Genomic DNA, 17926 nt, shown 5'->3' with positions numbered 1-17926 from the left:
GAAGAGTTAACTTTGGAAAGTCCTGTTATAGTCTATGTAAAAACAGAATTCAACTTGTGCCACTGCCTACTCTAGGCAGTAAAGATATGATGGGAAATGTATTTTTGGATGCCTGTCCTGAACAAGCTTCCACATCAGCTTAGGAAAATAAGCGCTGAATATAAAATATAATAAGTTCAATAAAACTCATGTGATATGATCAATGGTAACTGAGTACAGTCAAAAACACTTTGAAGAGAGTCATCAGAGAAGGTGACTCTCCCCTACCATGTGAGGGATGCAGACTAATGTGCTACATGAAGAACATACTAGACATAAATGACAAACAAAATGCCTCTGCAGAAATAAAATGGTCAGTTTTGTAGATCTTTGTAGATGATAAAAGATTACAGCTAGACTGGGGAAGGGTGATAAGAATCAGAGAAGAGCATGAAAGAGGACTTAAATGGTTGAAGTCAAGGATGAATATTACTCTACATGCAATAGAGACAAACGATAGAACTTCAAGCACTAAAATTTCACTGTACCATTTTATTATTAAAGGATTCTTCTCAATACATGGCAATGCAATGGCAGAGTCTGGAAACTATCCAGGGGGAAATTAGGAACCAAGAATACAGCAAAGAATTATTATGATTGGATCATACACTTACAACCAATTTGAAAATAAAACCCATTCAGTACAGGCTTATCACATTATGAGGGAAGAAGTATGCCCCCCCAAAAATGCAAAATAAAATTAAGCAACATGTGGTAAATGTTTCAAAATGATTGGTTGATATCTTTACTATACAGCACCCAATGGGAACCTGGTTGTCGAATAACAGTGATGCTTAATGAGAAATTAGAAAAATGAAAAGTGTGACTTCTTTAAAAAGTAGCTTTTCCAAACTAAATAGGCCCCATCCAAGAAAGAGTATCACAGAAAAACTCAATTTGGGAAGACATGAGATTAGAAAGGATGTTTATAATTAGAGGAGTGTTCATTGGGAGGATTTAGTGAGCTCTTGTTTATTTCTAAGTTGAAGAAATTTTATTTGTATGGTTGGTTGATTGGTTGGTTGGATTTTGTTTTTTGCTTCTATTGAGAGATAGATGAAAACCAAATGGTAATATCTGCTCAATTTCTTAGCTGATCTCACTGGCAGCATTGATGGATAATGACTGATTCCTGTCTGTAAAGAAGCTCAGGCTCTGATATCTTTGGAATTGTCAAAGAGTATCCTGTATTCAACATTACTAAATCATGAAACAACCCTAATTACTTCTAAGTCTATGGAACGTGAACGTTTCTGGAGGGACCAAATGGAACATTTTGTACTGAGACCTCCACCATTCTGTGTGAAGAGAAGGCTCATTGTGAAGTAAAAGGCTTAATCCTTTGGGTGGGCTCCTTAGGACAGTGTTAAGTGGAACTGGATATAGTCAACATTTGATTACAAGGTTGTAGTCAAAAGTATAGATGGCAGAGCAGGCATACCAAACAGGAAGTGAGGTCAGCAGCAAACGTGCTAAGAAGTCTTCTGAGTGAAATGGAAGAGAATGAGAGGCTTGGAAGGACTAAAATTAGGTCTCACCTACTGGATTCATGCAGCCCAGCATGTTCAACAAGCACTTACTGAACCCGAGCACTGTGCTTGCTACTGGTATGACAGCAGGGGTGAGATACACCCAATCCTCCACAGAGCTTTCTTTCCTTTTGTTTCCATAATATTTTTATTGGGTATTTATTTCATTTACATTTCCAATGCTATCCCAAAAGTCCCCCACACGCTCCCCCACCCACTCCCCTACCCACCCACTCCCACTTCTTGGCCCTGGCGTTCCCCTGTACTGGGGCATATAAAGTTTGCAAGTCCAATGGGCCTCTCTTTCCAGTGATGGCCAACTAGGCCATCTTTTGATACATATGCAGCTAGAGTCAAGAGCTCCGGGGTACTGGTTAGTCCATATTGTTGTTCCACCTATAGGGTTGCAGATCCCTTTAGCTCCTTGGATACTTTCTCTAGATCCTCCATTGGGGGCCCTGTGATCCATCCAATAGCTGACTGTGAGCATCCACTTCTGTGTTTGCCAGGCCCCGGCTTAGTCTCACAAGAGACAGCTATATCCTGGTTCCACAGAACTTTCTACTTGCCAGTGAAACAGAAAAGAATGTTCTCAGTTCAGGGGCCTTTCATGCTGGCTATACTAAGCATTTTATCTGTCTTTCTTTGTCCTGCTCAAGGGGAACACAGCTTGAGGGGTCAACAAAGAAAAATAAACATGGAGAGAGCTCTGAAAAGTCAGAGAAGTAATTTTCAATCAGATCTTTTTCTAATGTATTTTGGGGGATATTTAAAATTTGGAATTTTGTCTCTACTGGTCAGATTATGGCGGTATTGGACCATGTGATTTCCCAATACGGGCGAGCATAGCAAATTACTAAAAGCCTCATATTTTATTGTTAGATCATTACCTGAACAGATGGAGATGGAAAGAGGAATAATTGAGGTTAACTGTTCCAACTATTTAAATGACACAGAAGAATTTTGTCAATTAAGGGCACCTGGGTAATGTCTTGGTTCTGTCACTATTTCTGTACCACCTTCAATTTTCCTACCTGTCCTTTGGATTTCTTTAATCCAGAGATAGAAAAAAAAACTTTGCCTAGTCCACCAGTCAGATTTAAGTCTGAAGTTGACTCAGATTATCGCCAATCACATTGAAATTTGAATAAGGTATGATGATCCTTTTTTTTTTTTTTCAGATACTAGAAGAGGGCATCGGTTCTGTTACAGATGGTTGTGAGCCACCATGTGGTAGCTGGGACTTGAACTCAGGACCTTCGGAAGAACAGACAGTGCTCTTAACCACTGAACCATCTCTCCAGCCAGGTATGATGATTCCATGATAGCCTGTAGTTTCTTCAGTATTGTGACCAAAAAAAAAATGTTGGTTCATTAATTATATCCTTGTTACTTATACTCTATTTCCTACAAACCCCATCCAAACTAAGTCTGATAGGTCTGATTTCCTAAGCCGCTCTGCAATACATCAACTGTTTGCTACATCCTTCCTAGCTATGGACAATACAGCTCAACTCTCCCATCTACGTTAGAATAAACGATGCATTTAAGATATACCTTGTTCTGACTTCAATTTGGAGCCAGAGCAAGTATCTCAAAATCTGATCAAGTCACCAAGAGGTATCAAGGACAACACGCAGGTGGAATTACGGGATAGCCAAAAACTGAATGTGGGAAAACCACAGAAGGAACACTTTGAATAAAAACATAAACTGCTATCACCTTCTACTGTGAAGATAAAGAAAAACATTGTGGTAACATACTTTGAAAATGATACTATACATGTTCGATGTTCTTATTAATTAGGCATTTTTCTCAGTGATGCTTAAAAGTGAATTTTAAGAGGCAAATGCAGTGTCCTGTGTCTGGGAAATTGCTCAAATACCTATCACACAATAGACACTCCACATATGTTTATTTTTTCCTGAGCAAATAAATGGTAAACACTTGTTTAGTATATGGAGTCTACTTTGGACAGAAAATAAAAAGCTCTGAAAAAAGTATATTAACTATTTATCTCCTGTGCTTTATTTCAGGGGAGTGTGAGTGAAGAGGTACTAAAGACAGATAGAAAGGAATTATTTTCCATAAAAGCCATAGAGCAGCGAAATCACATAAAGCAAAGCAAGAGTATTTGAGCTGAAGGACAAAACCAAGCCTAGAATTATTGGAAATTCAAATTAGTAAGGTACATAGAGTCCATCCCTGACTCTTAAGCCATTAATGGTCTTGCTAGTATGAAAAGCCACAGGTTGTACTTTATAAGGAACATTTTTCCACCTACGATGCTTTTGAGGCTCCTGAATACAACTGCTTTATCATTATAAAGGATATATAGAAATATTTAGAGCCCAGTTGATTTCTCACAGTAGATTCTTTCTAAAATGTTCCCCTTTCTTGTCTTAATACAAAATATATGTGCATGGTGACCTATGCTAGTACAAAGGGCTGTTTACTAGCAAATACTCAGAGCCTTAGAGAAAACATTACTAGGAGGTTGAGCATGAGTTTATTATTTTAGGAGAGAGATGAATTAAAATAACAATATAAAATTCTTGGGCTGCGTTAATATATTTGTATATGGAGTGAAAACCCATTCATTGAATGGTTATATAGGTTGTTAAGTAAGGAGCCAGTTGTCACCTTTCCTCCCCTCGCCTGCTCTCTAAGTAGGGCCTCAAAACAACCTGTAATCACAAATCAAAAGGCACCAGGATATAACTCAAAATATGAAAACTATGGGGAAGCCAGATGATGAGAGAGCACAAATAACGATTGCAGAAACCTGATTATCCTTACGACCACTTTAAAAGGTCAATCTTGGAGTGGCCAGTGTCTCTGCAGAAATAAACAAGCATCAGTAACTGAACAAGAGTCTCACTTGACTTTTCCAGACAAACAACTACAGCTAAACCAGAGAAAGAACTGTTTCTTGTTCCTTGAACCTTGGCTTTGGAAAGAAACTTAACAATTTCCTAGCTCAGAGCCTCCCCTTTCCATTGGAGGAAAGTGGCATTCGAGACATACTCGATTTGCCCTGATGGCTGATCCAGGACCAGCTCAGGAAGCTTCTGAACCTCTGAGCCTACCGCTCATATCCACATCAAATCCTTCCTTTAAATAAAAAATATATGTAGTTTTAATATAGAAAGTGGATTGGGAAGATGTGAATTCTAGACAGCTAACTGCCTTTGCCTTACTATGAATATTGATTTTGTTTTACTTGTCAGCTCTCTGTCTTGTCTGTATCTCTCCAGTTTTTTGTTTGTTTGTTTGTTTGTTTGTTTTAATTGGCAGTCAAATGCTCGATCTCAACAGTGAAAAGCATGTCAGGAAAAGCTCAGTAAAGTAGCAGAGAGCAGAACAACAGTGATGTTTCACCTCAAAACTACTGATTTTCAAAATTGAAAATAAAATATCCAAAACCTGCTGCCTGTCCCCCTCCTGGCAATCTTCAGAAGTAGTGCTCATTCGTCAAATACCTTTGTAATTCCCTCTTGCTTGCTTTCCTTCCTCTCCAAAAAAAAAAAAAAAAAAAAAAAAAAAAAAAATTAAGCTTAATCTAGAATCTTGTTTGGTTAGCCATTAACGTAAAACCTTGACTCCTTCAAAGGACACAAGCTCAATGAGATTTCTGTCTAGCACATATGCTGGGGTAGGTACCTACAGACCCTAGAACAATGTTCAGCACAAAATAAGTCCTCAATAAATATTTGTGGGACACTTAAGTCAACAGAGGGAAGAGAGATCACCGTGAGATAAAAGAAGACTCCAACAGAGGACTCGCTGGTATTAAGCAGATAGTTGGCAACCTTCTGTCCCTTTGCAAACTCCTAAGGAAATGCACAAACTCCTTCCAAGGAGTAAACTCGGTGCACTCAAAGCTCCCTGCGACATTTCTTCAGCAACTCCACTGTGTTCAGATCAGTGGGCAGCCTTTACTTCTTTTTAGCTCGATTCTAGTCCTTGCATTAAATCTGACCGAAGGCTAGCCACGCCCCAGAAGACCTACATTTTAGTCCTAAACAGCGAGGTAGTAAAGAGGTCCAGGCCCAGGTAGTGGACTAAGTGACCACTGCTCAAGTCACAGGAACAGGGACACTCAGCACACAGACTCTTACTCAGGGATTTTGAGAAGCATGGTTGACTTAGTTCTGGAGCAGGTGGCACTCCTGGGTGAGGTACCCGGCACACCCAATTCCCGAGCCCTGTTCCCAAGCCAAAAGACCTCTGAGAACAAGAATCCCATCACCTCCACACAGTATCCTTTTTGCCAGCCAAGTGGCGCCCCCTTTCGTCTCCTCGCCGGTCGGGACACTCACTTACCGCGTAGTGCAGACGGGGTTTCTCGCTGTAGGACGGGTCCCCCATGTCCCCTACTGGAGGAGCAGCAGGCTCTCCAGCTCAGCTTAGGGTCCTGGCGTCTATCAAGTGGTCCCCTTACTTCACTGCCATCTCAGAGAAAGCCCTGGGCGTCAGCCCTGCTGTGCTCTGAGCGCTCTGAGCCTGAGCTTGGCTCCTAGCGTAGCTGGCACTGAGTCCTGCGGCAGAGCCTGTGGGGACCGGGAGGAGGAGGCAGCGAGCAGGGGGGAGGGAGAGGAGGAGGAGGGAGCGGCCAAGTCTGATGAGATGGGCGGGCGTTTAATTCCTTCCGCTCCTGGCGGGCCCCTGCTGAGGCAGTGGCCGCTGCCAGCTGTTGGAGGCTGCAGTCACAGAGGTCGCCCAAGACAGGTGTCAGGCTGGCCAATGTCCCGCCACCTAGCACTCAGTTCCTCCCGCTGGCCCTGACAATCAACACTGGGGCTTCAATACCTGTAGAGAGAAGAGCTTTTCGAGAGATATTTTTGAGTAACTTTGAAGAAGCTGGGTTTCTGCCACTGGAAGGCGATTCCCACCCTTCTCAAGGGAGGGTGGAGTTGAAGGTTTTGGAAAGTCTTGATCTGAGTCTCAAAGTGCTGAGACTCTTCGAGATCTCAGGTGTTTGAGAAGGATGTAAGTATTACTGTCCCCCCAGGACCTGTTGAAGCTAGGAGATCCGGAAAGAGTGGTGGCTAAGGGAGCTTACACTAGCCAAGCAGTGTAGGGAAACCTGCTGAAGGGCTAGTCCTAGAGGATTTGTTACAACAGGAGTGAGTTCACACCCTAACTGGATCTGGGCATACACTGTAGGGTAGGTAAGCGGCAGCATTGAACAAGGAGTTATAAAGAGGATAACTAATGGCAAACACTGCCAGGTAAACCAACTCGTTTTTAGCACACACACTGGAGCTTCAAAATAACTCATACAATTGGCTTCTGCTGTAAAATCCCTCCATGGAAAGCTGTCCTTTAAAACACCTCATTAAAAAAAATGTCAGCAAGTTTCCTCAGAAAGAAATGCAGAAGAGGTATAGGGCATGGGGTAGGGTGGCAGAAGAATCTGGAGACTGTGTGGAGACTCTAGAACCATGCAGTGAACCTATTCAGGCCCCAGATGGGTAGCTATGGCATGGGAAGTGGTCCTTCAGTGCCCCATTATATTAAACCGCAGAAATACCCTCTGACAGAATCTTTTTGGAGGCAAGGAGAGGAAAGTAGGATTGTGACCCCTGTGAAATCCATTTGGACAAGCTCATCCACCAACAGACATCTAATTATTTGAAAACAACTGGCAGCCTACATATCACAAACAGTGTAAGTGTGAGCACAAAGTTCAGGAATTCTGGAGATAGCTACCTGGATAATTTGACAGTGGTCCAATTACCTGGAAAACTGCATAGTTCTATATACTGAAGCTAACTGCATGTCTGCCTTCTCATCCAACAATTCCATTTGTGATTATACATAGAATAATTTAAATGACCACATCATATACAACAGTACTCATAATGCCTCCAAACATAGTTACTCATAGTAAAAACAGTCCAAACATATGTAAAGCAAAGCATATAAATCATCTGTGGGCTTTGGACACAGTAGACTACTACTCAATGGAGATAAAAAAAAAAAGGACACTGCACAATGCTACCAAAGCATACAGTGTGAATCCATTCCTCAAACTTTATATGGGAGGAGGAAGTCACAGGGATCCATATTATAACATTCCATTTATTTATTCTGCAACTGAAATGCAAATATTGAACTGGAATAGACATATGTGATGCATGGTGACAGAGATCACAATGACAGTTAGCAAGGTTGGGAATGTGGTCTAGACTAGGAAGGTAGCCTATAAGAATTCATGTACTAGAGTGCTATAGATGGTCTGTATATTTATATGTAAAAATCCATTGCATCAAGAGTTTAGCTGATTGGTGCAGCTTATACTCTTTTCTATGTGTATTTTACACTGTCATAAAATATAACAAATAAACTTAAAAGTCAAACCTCTCCTCAAACAGAAATTTGCAGCCAGAATGTTGCCTGTCTTATAAACAAGACCCAGATATTCATCTGGGTCTCTCATTCTCCCTGCAGTCTACTTTGCTCAAGTCCCCTATCCCTTGGCTATGAGGGAGGACAGAGGCAACCCCATTCACTTTAGAGACTTCACTGTTCAAGCATGACCAGGCAGGTCTGAGAAAAGGATGCATTCAAGTTTCCTCCTTTTACTTTCATTCTCCTCTGCTGCTGAAAAATAACCCTTAGAAGGAAGTCTTCAAAGAAAATGGAGAACTACTGCCCACTTGACAAGCTTAGACCCTTCTGAGACTTGCAACTGCCAGAGCCTGGGGAGGATGCGTACATAAAAATGAGATATGATGGACTGACCATGACATGCCTGGTTTATAAATCTTTGCTGCACTACTGTCTACCCAGATGACCTCTAAAGCAGGACATGCTTATAATCTCAGCTTTAGGGAGGCTGAGGCAGGAGGATTGCCAGAAACTTGAGGCTATCCTCAGAAATACAGCAGGGCTCTGTTTCTTTCTCTCTTTTTTTAAAAATTAGATATTTTCTTTATTTACATTTCAAATGTTATCACCTTTCCTAGTTTCCCCTCAGAAAATCCCTTATTCCCCCCCCTCCCACTCTGCTCCCCAACCCACCCACTCCTGCTTCCTGGCCCTGGCATTCCCCTATTCTGGGGCATAGAGCGTTCACAGGATCAAGGGACTCTCCTCCCATTGATGACCAACTAGGCCATCCTCTGCCACATATGCAGCTAGAGCAATGAATCCCACCATGTGTTTTCTTTGATTGGTGGTTTAGTCCCAGGGAGCTCTGGGGGTACTGGTTAGTGTATATTGTTGCTCCTCCTATGGGGCTGCAGACCCCTTCATCTCCTTGGGTATTTTCTCTAGCTCCTTTATACAAACAAACATGAACTCCCTGGTTTCAGGAATTTCTCTTTTGTCATATAAGCTTGGAGTTTGAGTTAAGCCCCTATTTTTATGAGGAATGTTACATTATCAATACATACAAGCAAGAAGCAAGTTACTGTTTTTATAAAACTTCTTCAACACAGTCTTTTGATTATTACTTCTGAGCAAGATACTTTTTAAAACTGGGCTGCCCCAGAATTTGCTTTAATTATGACCTTTAAAAAGTAGCCATACGGCCGGGCGTGGTGGCGCACGCCTTTAATCCCAGCACTCAGGAGGCAGAAGCAGGTGGATTTCTGAGTTCGAGGCCAGCCTGGTCTACAAAGTGAGTTCCAGGACAGCCAGAGCTATAAAGAGAAAAGAGAAACCCTGTCTCAAAAAACAAACAAACAAAAAAAAAGTAGCCATAAAAGAACCAGTGCTTGCCAATCTGTGCACTTACATTTTATTCATGATTTCTGTCTTCTAGAATATTCCTTGCTAAAGTGCTCTTATTAAGTTGCCATGAAGCTTTCAAATATGATGGCTCCCCAACCCCATAGTAGATGAGTTTAGTGATATAGGACAAACATTTAAGAAAATTAATGGTTTATACCCCAGGGGGAAAAAAACTCATAAAAATAAAATATCTTGCTCATTCAAACCTCAGCTCATGTGTTCAAGGTTCAAGTCACAAAGAGGGACCTTAAAAGGTTGTCCCGAACCCTTAGAGGTCTGCTCATAAATAATAATTTAGATTCATGAATTATTTCTACTTAAGTACATTTTTAAGGTCTATTTTTAATCTCTACTCACGGTGAGTATTTTTCCCATTGTTCACTTTTTCAGATGTGATAGATTATTTTGTGTATTCAATGGATTAACCCTTATGCCTTGCTATTGCTCTGGGTGAGCTGAATTGTATTTTATTGTGTCATGAAGCTTCAAAGTTCAGATTTGATCATTTAGAATAATGGGGGAGACAGGAGGAAACAAGAAACCTTTGTGCTGGGCTCAAACTTCAATCGACTACTTAGTTAAGGGGCGTTAGGCTAATACTCCCTTTTCTTCTTTTATTGTGGTACTGGAATGGAACCCAGGGCTCTGTGCATAGTAGGCAAGAATTTTTCCCTGTGCTTTATCCTCAGGCCTGGTTCCATTTAAAAATAAAGTTCTCTATATTTATAATTCTTTCCAGAGGGCACTCAAAAATAATCTCGGAGTTACTCTAACAGCATCATCTCTGAGAGAAACTGCGTGTGCCATGCTAATAGTAGAATGCCTGTGCATTTCTGTCTCCAAACTTCATGGTACTGTTAAGACTGAATTTTATGTCCGAGATAATTTAACTTAAAATGGAGTCTGCCTGCCTATAGTTTAAGGTACGCATTCCCATATTTGCTGAAAACTCATAGATGGTTGCCTTTGCTCAGGAAAACTTCAGTTACATTTGTGAAAGAAAATTAACTGCAGAGTTTTAAAGGCACAAACAACACCCCTGACTGTGCTTCACTCCATCCCTGTTGTTGGTGGCTAAGGGATCTGCTTGGGCAGGGAACTCCTGCCCCCAAATTCAGTATTTCCACTCTTCCATCCTATTATCATAACTACACAGTCCTTTAAAATAGTTTAACATTTTTGAAACAAACATATTGTATAATGAGCAACTCACTAACTTTTACAGAACATTCCTCCATCTACCCTTCATCCAAGCCAAAGAATGGAGTGCTAATAACACTCCAGAAACCCAGTCTCTTGGATTCATAGTCATACCTTCTTCCTGAAGTGGAAGATATCCTCCTATTTTTTATGATTGGTTTATTTTCATTTTATGATGTGCATAGGTGTTTTACCTGCATGGATCTCTGTATAATATGTGTGTACAGTGTTGACAGGAGCCAGAAGAGGATCTACCATACCCTGGAACTGAAGTATAGACAGCTGTTAACTGTCATGTGGATGCTGGGAACATGTGTTCTTAACCATTGATCTATTTCTCCAACATTATCCTTTTTTTTTTGTTTGGGTTTATTTTCTGGCTTCCCACATGGTTTCTCAAGTACAGTGTCACTGCCTTTGGGGGACTCTTATTCTTTGTTGTGGAGCAGCCTTGTGGCCTATAGCATGTTTAGCAGCACCTTGATCTTTACTACTAGATACCAGTATTATTTGTTCTCTTCCAATTATGACAACCTCAAACTGCCTCCAAATATTGCCAAAGTTCCTTGGTTTAGTAGGAAGCAAAATCACACCTGGTGGAAAACAACTATATTTTATTAAGTAAAGTACCTAAAAATATTAGAACCTTTTCCTAACTTTACACATATTAATGCATAGATATATTTTATTGCATCTAGCTGTTTTTGTTTGAAGGTTCACCCATATTGGAAATGTCACTGTAGCCTATCACTGCCATTGCTGTGTGGCATTCCATTGCTTGTGGTTACCATTGTTTATGTTTTTAACTGCTAATGAACATTTATGGTAGTTCAGATTTAGAACTGGTGAAACCCACATAGTTTGAGCATCTTTATGCATATCCACATATGCACTTGTTCGTGCCTTTTTACAGGGTAAGAAACTGCAAATAGAGTTGCTGGACTATAGGCATGCCTGAGTTTAGTGTTACTGGATAGTGCTCCACAGTTTCCCAAATGGATTGTATTAATTAAAATCTTTATTTACCCTACCATATAAATAGACTGAACATAGTTTATATAAAGGCTGAACATAGTTTAGAGTTGACTCTCTTTTAGGTTTTCTCACAAAGCTACAAAAATGAAATTAAAGAAACCAAATGCCAGAATAAGGAAGGATCGCTAGGCAGTAGCTCCATGACCCACTTTCCCCAAATCATGTCTTCTGGAATTAAAGGAGGGCCCCCCAGCTGACCCTGGTGTCAATAATACCATTGCTGATTTCACATACTCACAGGCAGGAATAAATGATACACTTGGTGTTCTTTAGAGGGAGGACATTTCATTTGGTATAAGTTCGATTTTCTTGGAGGGGTGGCAATCTCAATGAGCAAATTGTAAACATGTGTGGCACTTCAGGAATGATCAGTTTATTCTATAGTCACAATTCCTTACTTCACTTCCTAAATCCCTAGGAGGGATCCAAAGAAGAACAAAAGGCCCTTGTTCCTTTGTCCAACTCAGTAAATGATACAACCCTCAGCCTGAAAGCAGATCTAAAGTCAAGACTAGTGCCTGAAGAATCTCTGGTGGTCTCAAGAGTATCTCTTGGAGCTGCAATCACACAGGAGAGATTAGAGAGAGGGATATGGCTTTGACACAGCCTCATGGTACTGACTATGATTCTAATCTTCAGCACAAAGAATGTCAGAGTTATGTGTCAACTATGGATAGGAACATAATGACCTGAGAATGCTGGGGAGAAAGGAAGCGAGGGAGAGTTGGGGTAAAGCAACCATTACAATAGGTCCCATTAAGGTACCATTGGTTTTACTCTTCTTGTCATCTGATATGTTCACTGAAGAATTACTACCGTGTGCCAAGGATCCCGGGAGAGTGCCCTTAAAAAGAACCCACAGAGAGATGGTTCTAAAATAAATGTTCTATTCAAGGGTCATTAATCAAAAAAGGAGAGGCTATAACCCTCCAGCTGTGCCTTTCCAAACTGCAGCTTGAGAATTAAGAAATGACATGGCTATTGAACTCTTGAACTAACAGCAACTTCAATTACCTGCCCATAATCTGCATAAGACTGTATCTGTGGGCACACTATCAAGGAGAGGGAAGGGACTCATGAAGTTCAACCTCTCCCTGGAGATCTATAGGTGATTAATGGTTCCTAGGAGAGGGAAAGACAATCTAATTAATGGTAAAGCAACTGATAAATTGCCCATACTTTTTATTTATTTTTCTTCTTGTATAATGTTACTTTTTGAAATTATAATAGAATTTCTTTACTTATTTCTTCCCTTTCTTCCATTCAAACCCTCCTTCATAGTTCACCTAGCTTTCTTTTTTTTCGCCTAGCTTTCTTAAATTCAGGACCTCTCTCTCTCTCTCTCTCTCTCTCTCTCTCTCTCTCTCTCTCTCTCTCTCTCTCTCTCTCTCCCTCTCTCTTTTTTTCTCTCTCTCTTTTTGGTTATTTGAGACAGGGTTTCTCTGTATAGCCCTGGCTGTCCTGGAACTCACTTTATAGACTAGGCTGGCCTCAAACTCAGAAATCTGCCTGCCTCTGCCTCCAGAGTGCACATCTCTCTCTTTAATATATATTAAATATATATAATAAAAACGTAAATAATAAATTATTTTAAATATAATATATATATATTCCTAAATACATAAACAAAACCAACTCAGTCTGCATAATATTACTTGTATGTATGTTTCCATAGCTGATATCATTTGGTATTAGATTACCAATTGTTGTGCTTTTCCCTGTAGAAGATTATTTCTCCTACTCTCAGCAGTCCTTGTTGACTATAGTCCTTTGTCTACAGTTGAGGCCTTATGAGCTTTCTCCTTACTGTGTTAGTATGTTCTTTAAAATATTCATTCACCTATTGGTTTACAGAAGAAGAGAAGGAGGAAGAGGAGGAACAGGAACAAGAAAAACATGAGGAAGAGGGAAGAAAGAAAAACAAAAGCAGAAAGAAAGATATGAAAGCACAAATAGAAATAGAAAGGAGATCGTCAGGAGTGAATGTGATTAAAACACTGTATGTACTTGTATGAAAGTCATAGTGAAACCATTATTTTATATAATTAATATAAACTGATGAAAAGGAAATGACTTCTCATTTATAGCCAGAATAAACTGGTATTCCTTTCTCTAATTCCACCCTACCTTTATCTGCATGACAGCTTGAGTACCCATACTTTGCAGAGTGTCCAAGACTGTGACACTACTACAAGTGGTAGGAGGAATATTCTAAATTATATTGTTTCCACTGTTGATTGAGCAAGTAAGTCAGGGAGCTCTGTGGAAATAAAAAACTAGTATCTCTATTACATTGATATGAGGAAAATATGATCATTTTCATTTGATTTCGAAGGAGAGTTTTCTTGTTGTACATACATAATATATGATACATATGAAATATAAATAGAAAGTTGGACACAAAAGAATTTACACAGTAATCAATCAGGTTTCAAAGTAAAGGCTCCTTCTTGCTATTATTCATGCTCCTCCATTGAATTACCAGAATCTCTATCCATATCTCTTTGGTCAGTGATTCCCAACTGAAGATGATTTTACTCCTAGGGAGAAATTTAGCAATACCTAGTGTTTCCATATCCTGTTATAACTTGGGAGAACTGGCCCTTGAATCTAGTAAGTGGACAACAGAAATGGTACTAAATATTTTTCAAGTGTTAGAAGGATAACTACCATCACAAAGAATGATCTGGCCTCTAATACCAAGATTTCCAGGTTGTGAACCCTTTCATAGCCATAAGGAAATCGATCTTCAAGAATGCCTACATAGAGTGCTTACACCAAGAACGTTGTTCTTCTCAGTACAGTATATTTTGTAGCACCTGATGATAAAGCTCAATACTTCAAAAGCGAAGAAATGAGCTGACTTCTGGGAACCAAGCAACATGGCAGGTTGTTGGAATGCCAGCAGATTGACTGGCCATTTGTGGCAGCATTTTAAAGCACTTGACTATTAATCTAAACAAACCAATTTTGGAAGCTCAAAATCTCCTTACTTTCGAGGCTCAACAGTAGTATAAATGGTGACACTGTGTTGCTGTGGTGACTGTAGTTTTCAAAACATTTTCACATGTAGCAGGACTCCCCCAATAAATCTATCTTGTGATAAATCTATCTTCATGATAAAGAGGATAATATATGAGGCCAACCTTAAATTTTTTTGTTGTCAAGCATCCAATAAAATGAGGACAATAAAACAAAATCTCCCTCTCCTGCCAAGACACTTAACCTATCTGGAGCTCTTAAGCCCACAAATATGATAAGCCAGAGTGTTCCTCAATCCTGAGGGATGCCTAATGCACAGGGTCAGAGCACTAACAGTTTAGCAGCCTTGCAGTATAACAAAAATGAAACAAAGGAAATTGTCCCCAACATAATTTCTTGAATTTTTTTCTGAACGACTACATTATAGAAGGGTGGTTCCCACCACATTATCATTTAATGTGTGCACTGCCCTGGACACATTTGGTAATATGGAGAAGCAGCTAGCATGGTTGCAAACTGGAAGCAAGGAGAACTGCTACTGGCATCTTGTATGCACAGGGGAGAAATATTGTCTAGTGTCCTATAATAAATACAGGAAACAGTATCACACACATAGAAAAATTTGGCCTGCCTGAAAATATCCAGAGTACATATGTTGAGAGATTCTAGTTTATATAGAAATTCTTCTGGTGAAAGAAACTCTAATAAATCAGGATCTAGACTAGAACTTTTTCTTTATTTTTATTTTGGCTGTCTTTTTTTTGTATTCACATGCAGTAAAAATGGAAAAAAATACATGAGGATATTAGATTTTTCTTCCCCTTTAGCAGAAGATGGTACAAAAGGGAAGAGGCCAAACAGAAATAGCTAATTAGTAATCAAAAGAATGGTCCTCAGGGTGACAGGCATCAGTATACAGTTAGATGTAGGCTTTAAATTATTATTGTGAAGAAAGTCCTCAAAACACACTGATCAGAATTACTTTACCCACCAGCTCAGGACTGACATTTTAAACAAGATCTCTATGTACAACACGACTTGAGAACTGCAGAAATGGTAATGAGATGCAGAAACTGATGCTTACAAAGGCTTGTCCTTGGTCAAGAGACTTATGCAAGGTCAAGCCGGTAATATGAGACAATACTTGAAGCTATCTTAAGCACTGGACTTCATATTTCAAAAGATGTAAAAATATGCCTAGGTATATGACTAACCAGCAAGAATCAGATGGTAATGAAAAGCAATGAACCTTGCAATTAAGCCTATTCTATAGATCTCTGAGCCTACACAATAACTTGCTTTTTTCCCCCCCTTTAACATCATCAAGTTCTCTGCCTATTGTCTTCAGGCCACATGATTTCTTTCAAAGTTCTCAAGAGAGTGGTTTATTTGTTTTCTTTTAAAGAAACAAAGAATTTTTTCACATTAACATGTTAAATGACAAATCTGTATATGAGATTGACCAGTTCTTGTGATTTTCCAAAGGGAAAACCCCTTTCACATCCATTGTAAAGTCTTCCTACCCAGAAAACGATTTTTTTCTCTCTAATCTGGGAAGATGAAAAATTATCTGCTACTGATTGACTGTTGTTGACGGGAAAGCATTACCTTTGGAACAAATGCAAGCTGTTTTGTACATCATAACAGATATTAGAACAACTTCAAAGCTTTTTGTTTTCATTCCTGTAAGTACCATCTCTGTGCTTGCAATGATTAGAAGAGAAGAGCGTCAACCTGCAAAAGTTAGGGAAAGGCATGAAGGCAATGATGAATGATTTGAAGGGATGTCATGTGCAAGGAAGGAAAGTCTTTGTTCATTTTTCTAAAGAAGCTTGGACAAAAATCAAGGGTAGAAGCTGTGAAGACTTGGCTTTTGGCTGCAGGTATGAACAAGATCGGTGTAGCCAGTGCTATCAATTATAAGAGAAATGAAAGCACACATCTTCAAAAAATCTTGTATGTAAGTGGTCAGAGCAAAATTAGTCATAATGCTCAGATGTTTATCAGCTGGTGAATACATAAAGAAACTGTCAATTTGATTGAAGGCTATTTTGCCATAAAAGGGATGAGGTGCTGTAACAAGGTACAATCTAAATACATCTTGAGATATTGACGGCGATGGAAAGAAGTCCATCAGAAAAGATCACATGCTGTATGATTCTATTTACATGAAATATGCAGAGCAAGTAAATCTAAGCAAACTAAGAGTTCATTTGTTGCTGCCTAGAACTTGTCCACTGAGTAGTCAATAAGTAGTTGTGTGGTTAGTAAGTTAGTAAGCTGAAGAATACTGTGTTTCTCTTAGTGTACATGATAATTTTCTAAAATGGGCTATATACATGATCATTCAGTTTAAGTGAGTGAATTGCATGACATATGGAGTCTACAGAAGAAAGGTGGAGAGAGGGAAAGAAGATAAGATGTAGTGTTCTTTTTCCCTGGTAATATTTACATTGAGCTTAGAAGACAAATGGAGATGCTGCACTATACCCTAGAGGATTAACAGCTATAAGATCTCTCAGGCTTTTCTCCCTTTGCTGTTTCCCTAGCCCAGCCTGAGTGGCCCAAGGCTAAAACTGGCTCCTATTATGCACAGAGGACATTTTTTATATACTCTTTTCATGATAACTGAAGGCAAGGTACTGAGTTATTTTTTAGCATAGTAATACTATTGCTTATTGCCTGAGGTGAAGTTCCCCAGCAACATAATTGGACAAGGACTGACATGGGGGTGATTTTCAAAGACTGTGCTCCCAAAAGAAACTTGCAAGGATAGAAACAGGGCTGGGAAATGAAAGAAGTAAATTACTGGAACAATTTCTAAGGGTATCCAAGCCTCAGTCTGATCCTGATCAGAGCGATCTGGAGTATAAAGAAATCCCAGAATTTGTTCTCCTTCATGCCAAGGGACCTCTGACTTCATAATTTCCCTCCCACCAGCCATGGTCTATGGGATGTCCCAGGATGACAGAAACTCCCAGGCATTTCCTGTTCCTTGTGGGTACAGGAAAACTGCTCCAGAACCTCACAGGAAATCCTCTGGAGACATTCAAGTATTGTTCACTAGAAACTACAGAAGAATACAGACAATTGGTGTGTGTTTCAGATATATATATATACATTCATATGTAAATATATATATATACCATATATATATCATGTGGGGAAATAGGTACATATGTGCGTGCACATGTAGAAGCTGCAGGTCAACAGTATCAGGTGATTTCCTGAATCATCTGCTTTGGTTTTTGATACAGGTTATTTTGCTGAACCTATAACTCTCCAGTTCAGCTAGGCTGGCTGGACATAGAGCTCTAATGATCTGCCTGTCTCTGTCTGCCCAGCACCAGAATTACAGGCATATATAGTCAAACCTGGCTCTTTATACGGGTGCTGGG

General features: G+C 39.7%; 1 protein-coding gene across 6 annotated transcripts in view; it reads right to left on the bottom strand.

The window, feature by feature from the left end:
* Arhgap6 (Rho GTPase activating protein 6) overlaps positions 1-17926 on the bottom strand; it is a 509347-nt gene that overhangs the window by 261680 nt on the left and 229741 nt on the right. For 2 of the 6 annotated variants that reach the window (NR_109847.1, NM_178754.3), the window contains exon 1: positions 5895-6150. The exons of the other annotated variants lie outside the window; for them this stretch is intronic. Coding sequence is in view for 1 of the 2 variants with exons in the window: in NM_178754.3 (NP_848869.1) it covers positions 5895-5939 (45 nt within the window). In the remaining variant the exon portion in view is untranslated. Of the gene's footprint in view, positions 1-5894; positions 6151-17926 lie in introns of those variants that run through there. 6 annotated transcript variants of the gene reach the window in all.

Source organism: Mus musculus, chromosome X (assembly GCF_000001635.26).
Source record: "Mus musculus strain C57BL/6J chromosome X, GRCm38.p6 C57BL/6J".
NCBI classification, from domain to species: Eukaryota; Metazoa; Chordata; class Mammalia; order Rodentia; family Muridae; genus Mus; species Mus musculus.
The sequence above is the reverse complement of the archived record's forward strand: the minus strand, read 5'-3'. Positions and strand labels throughout refer to the sequence as shown.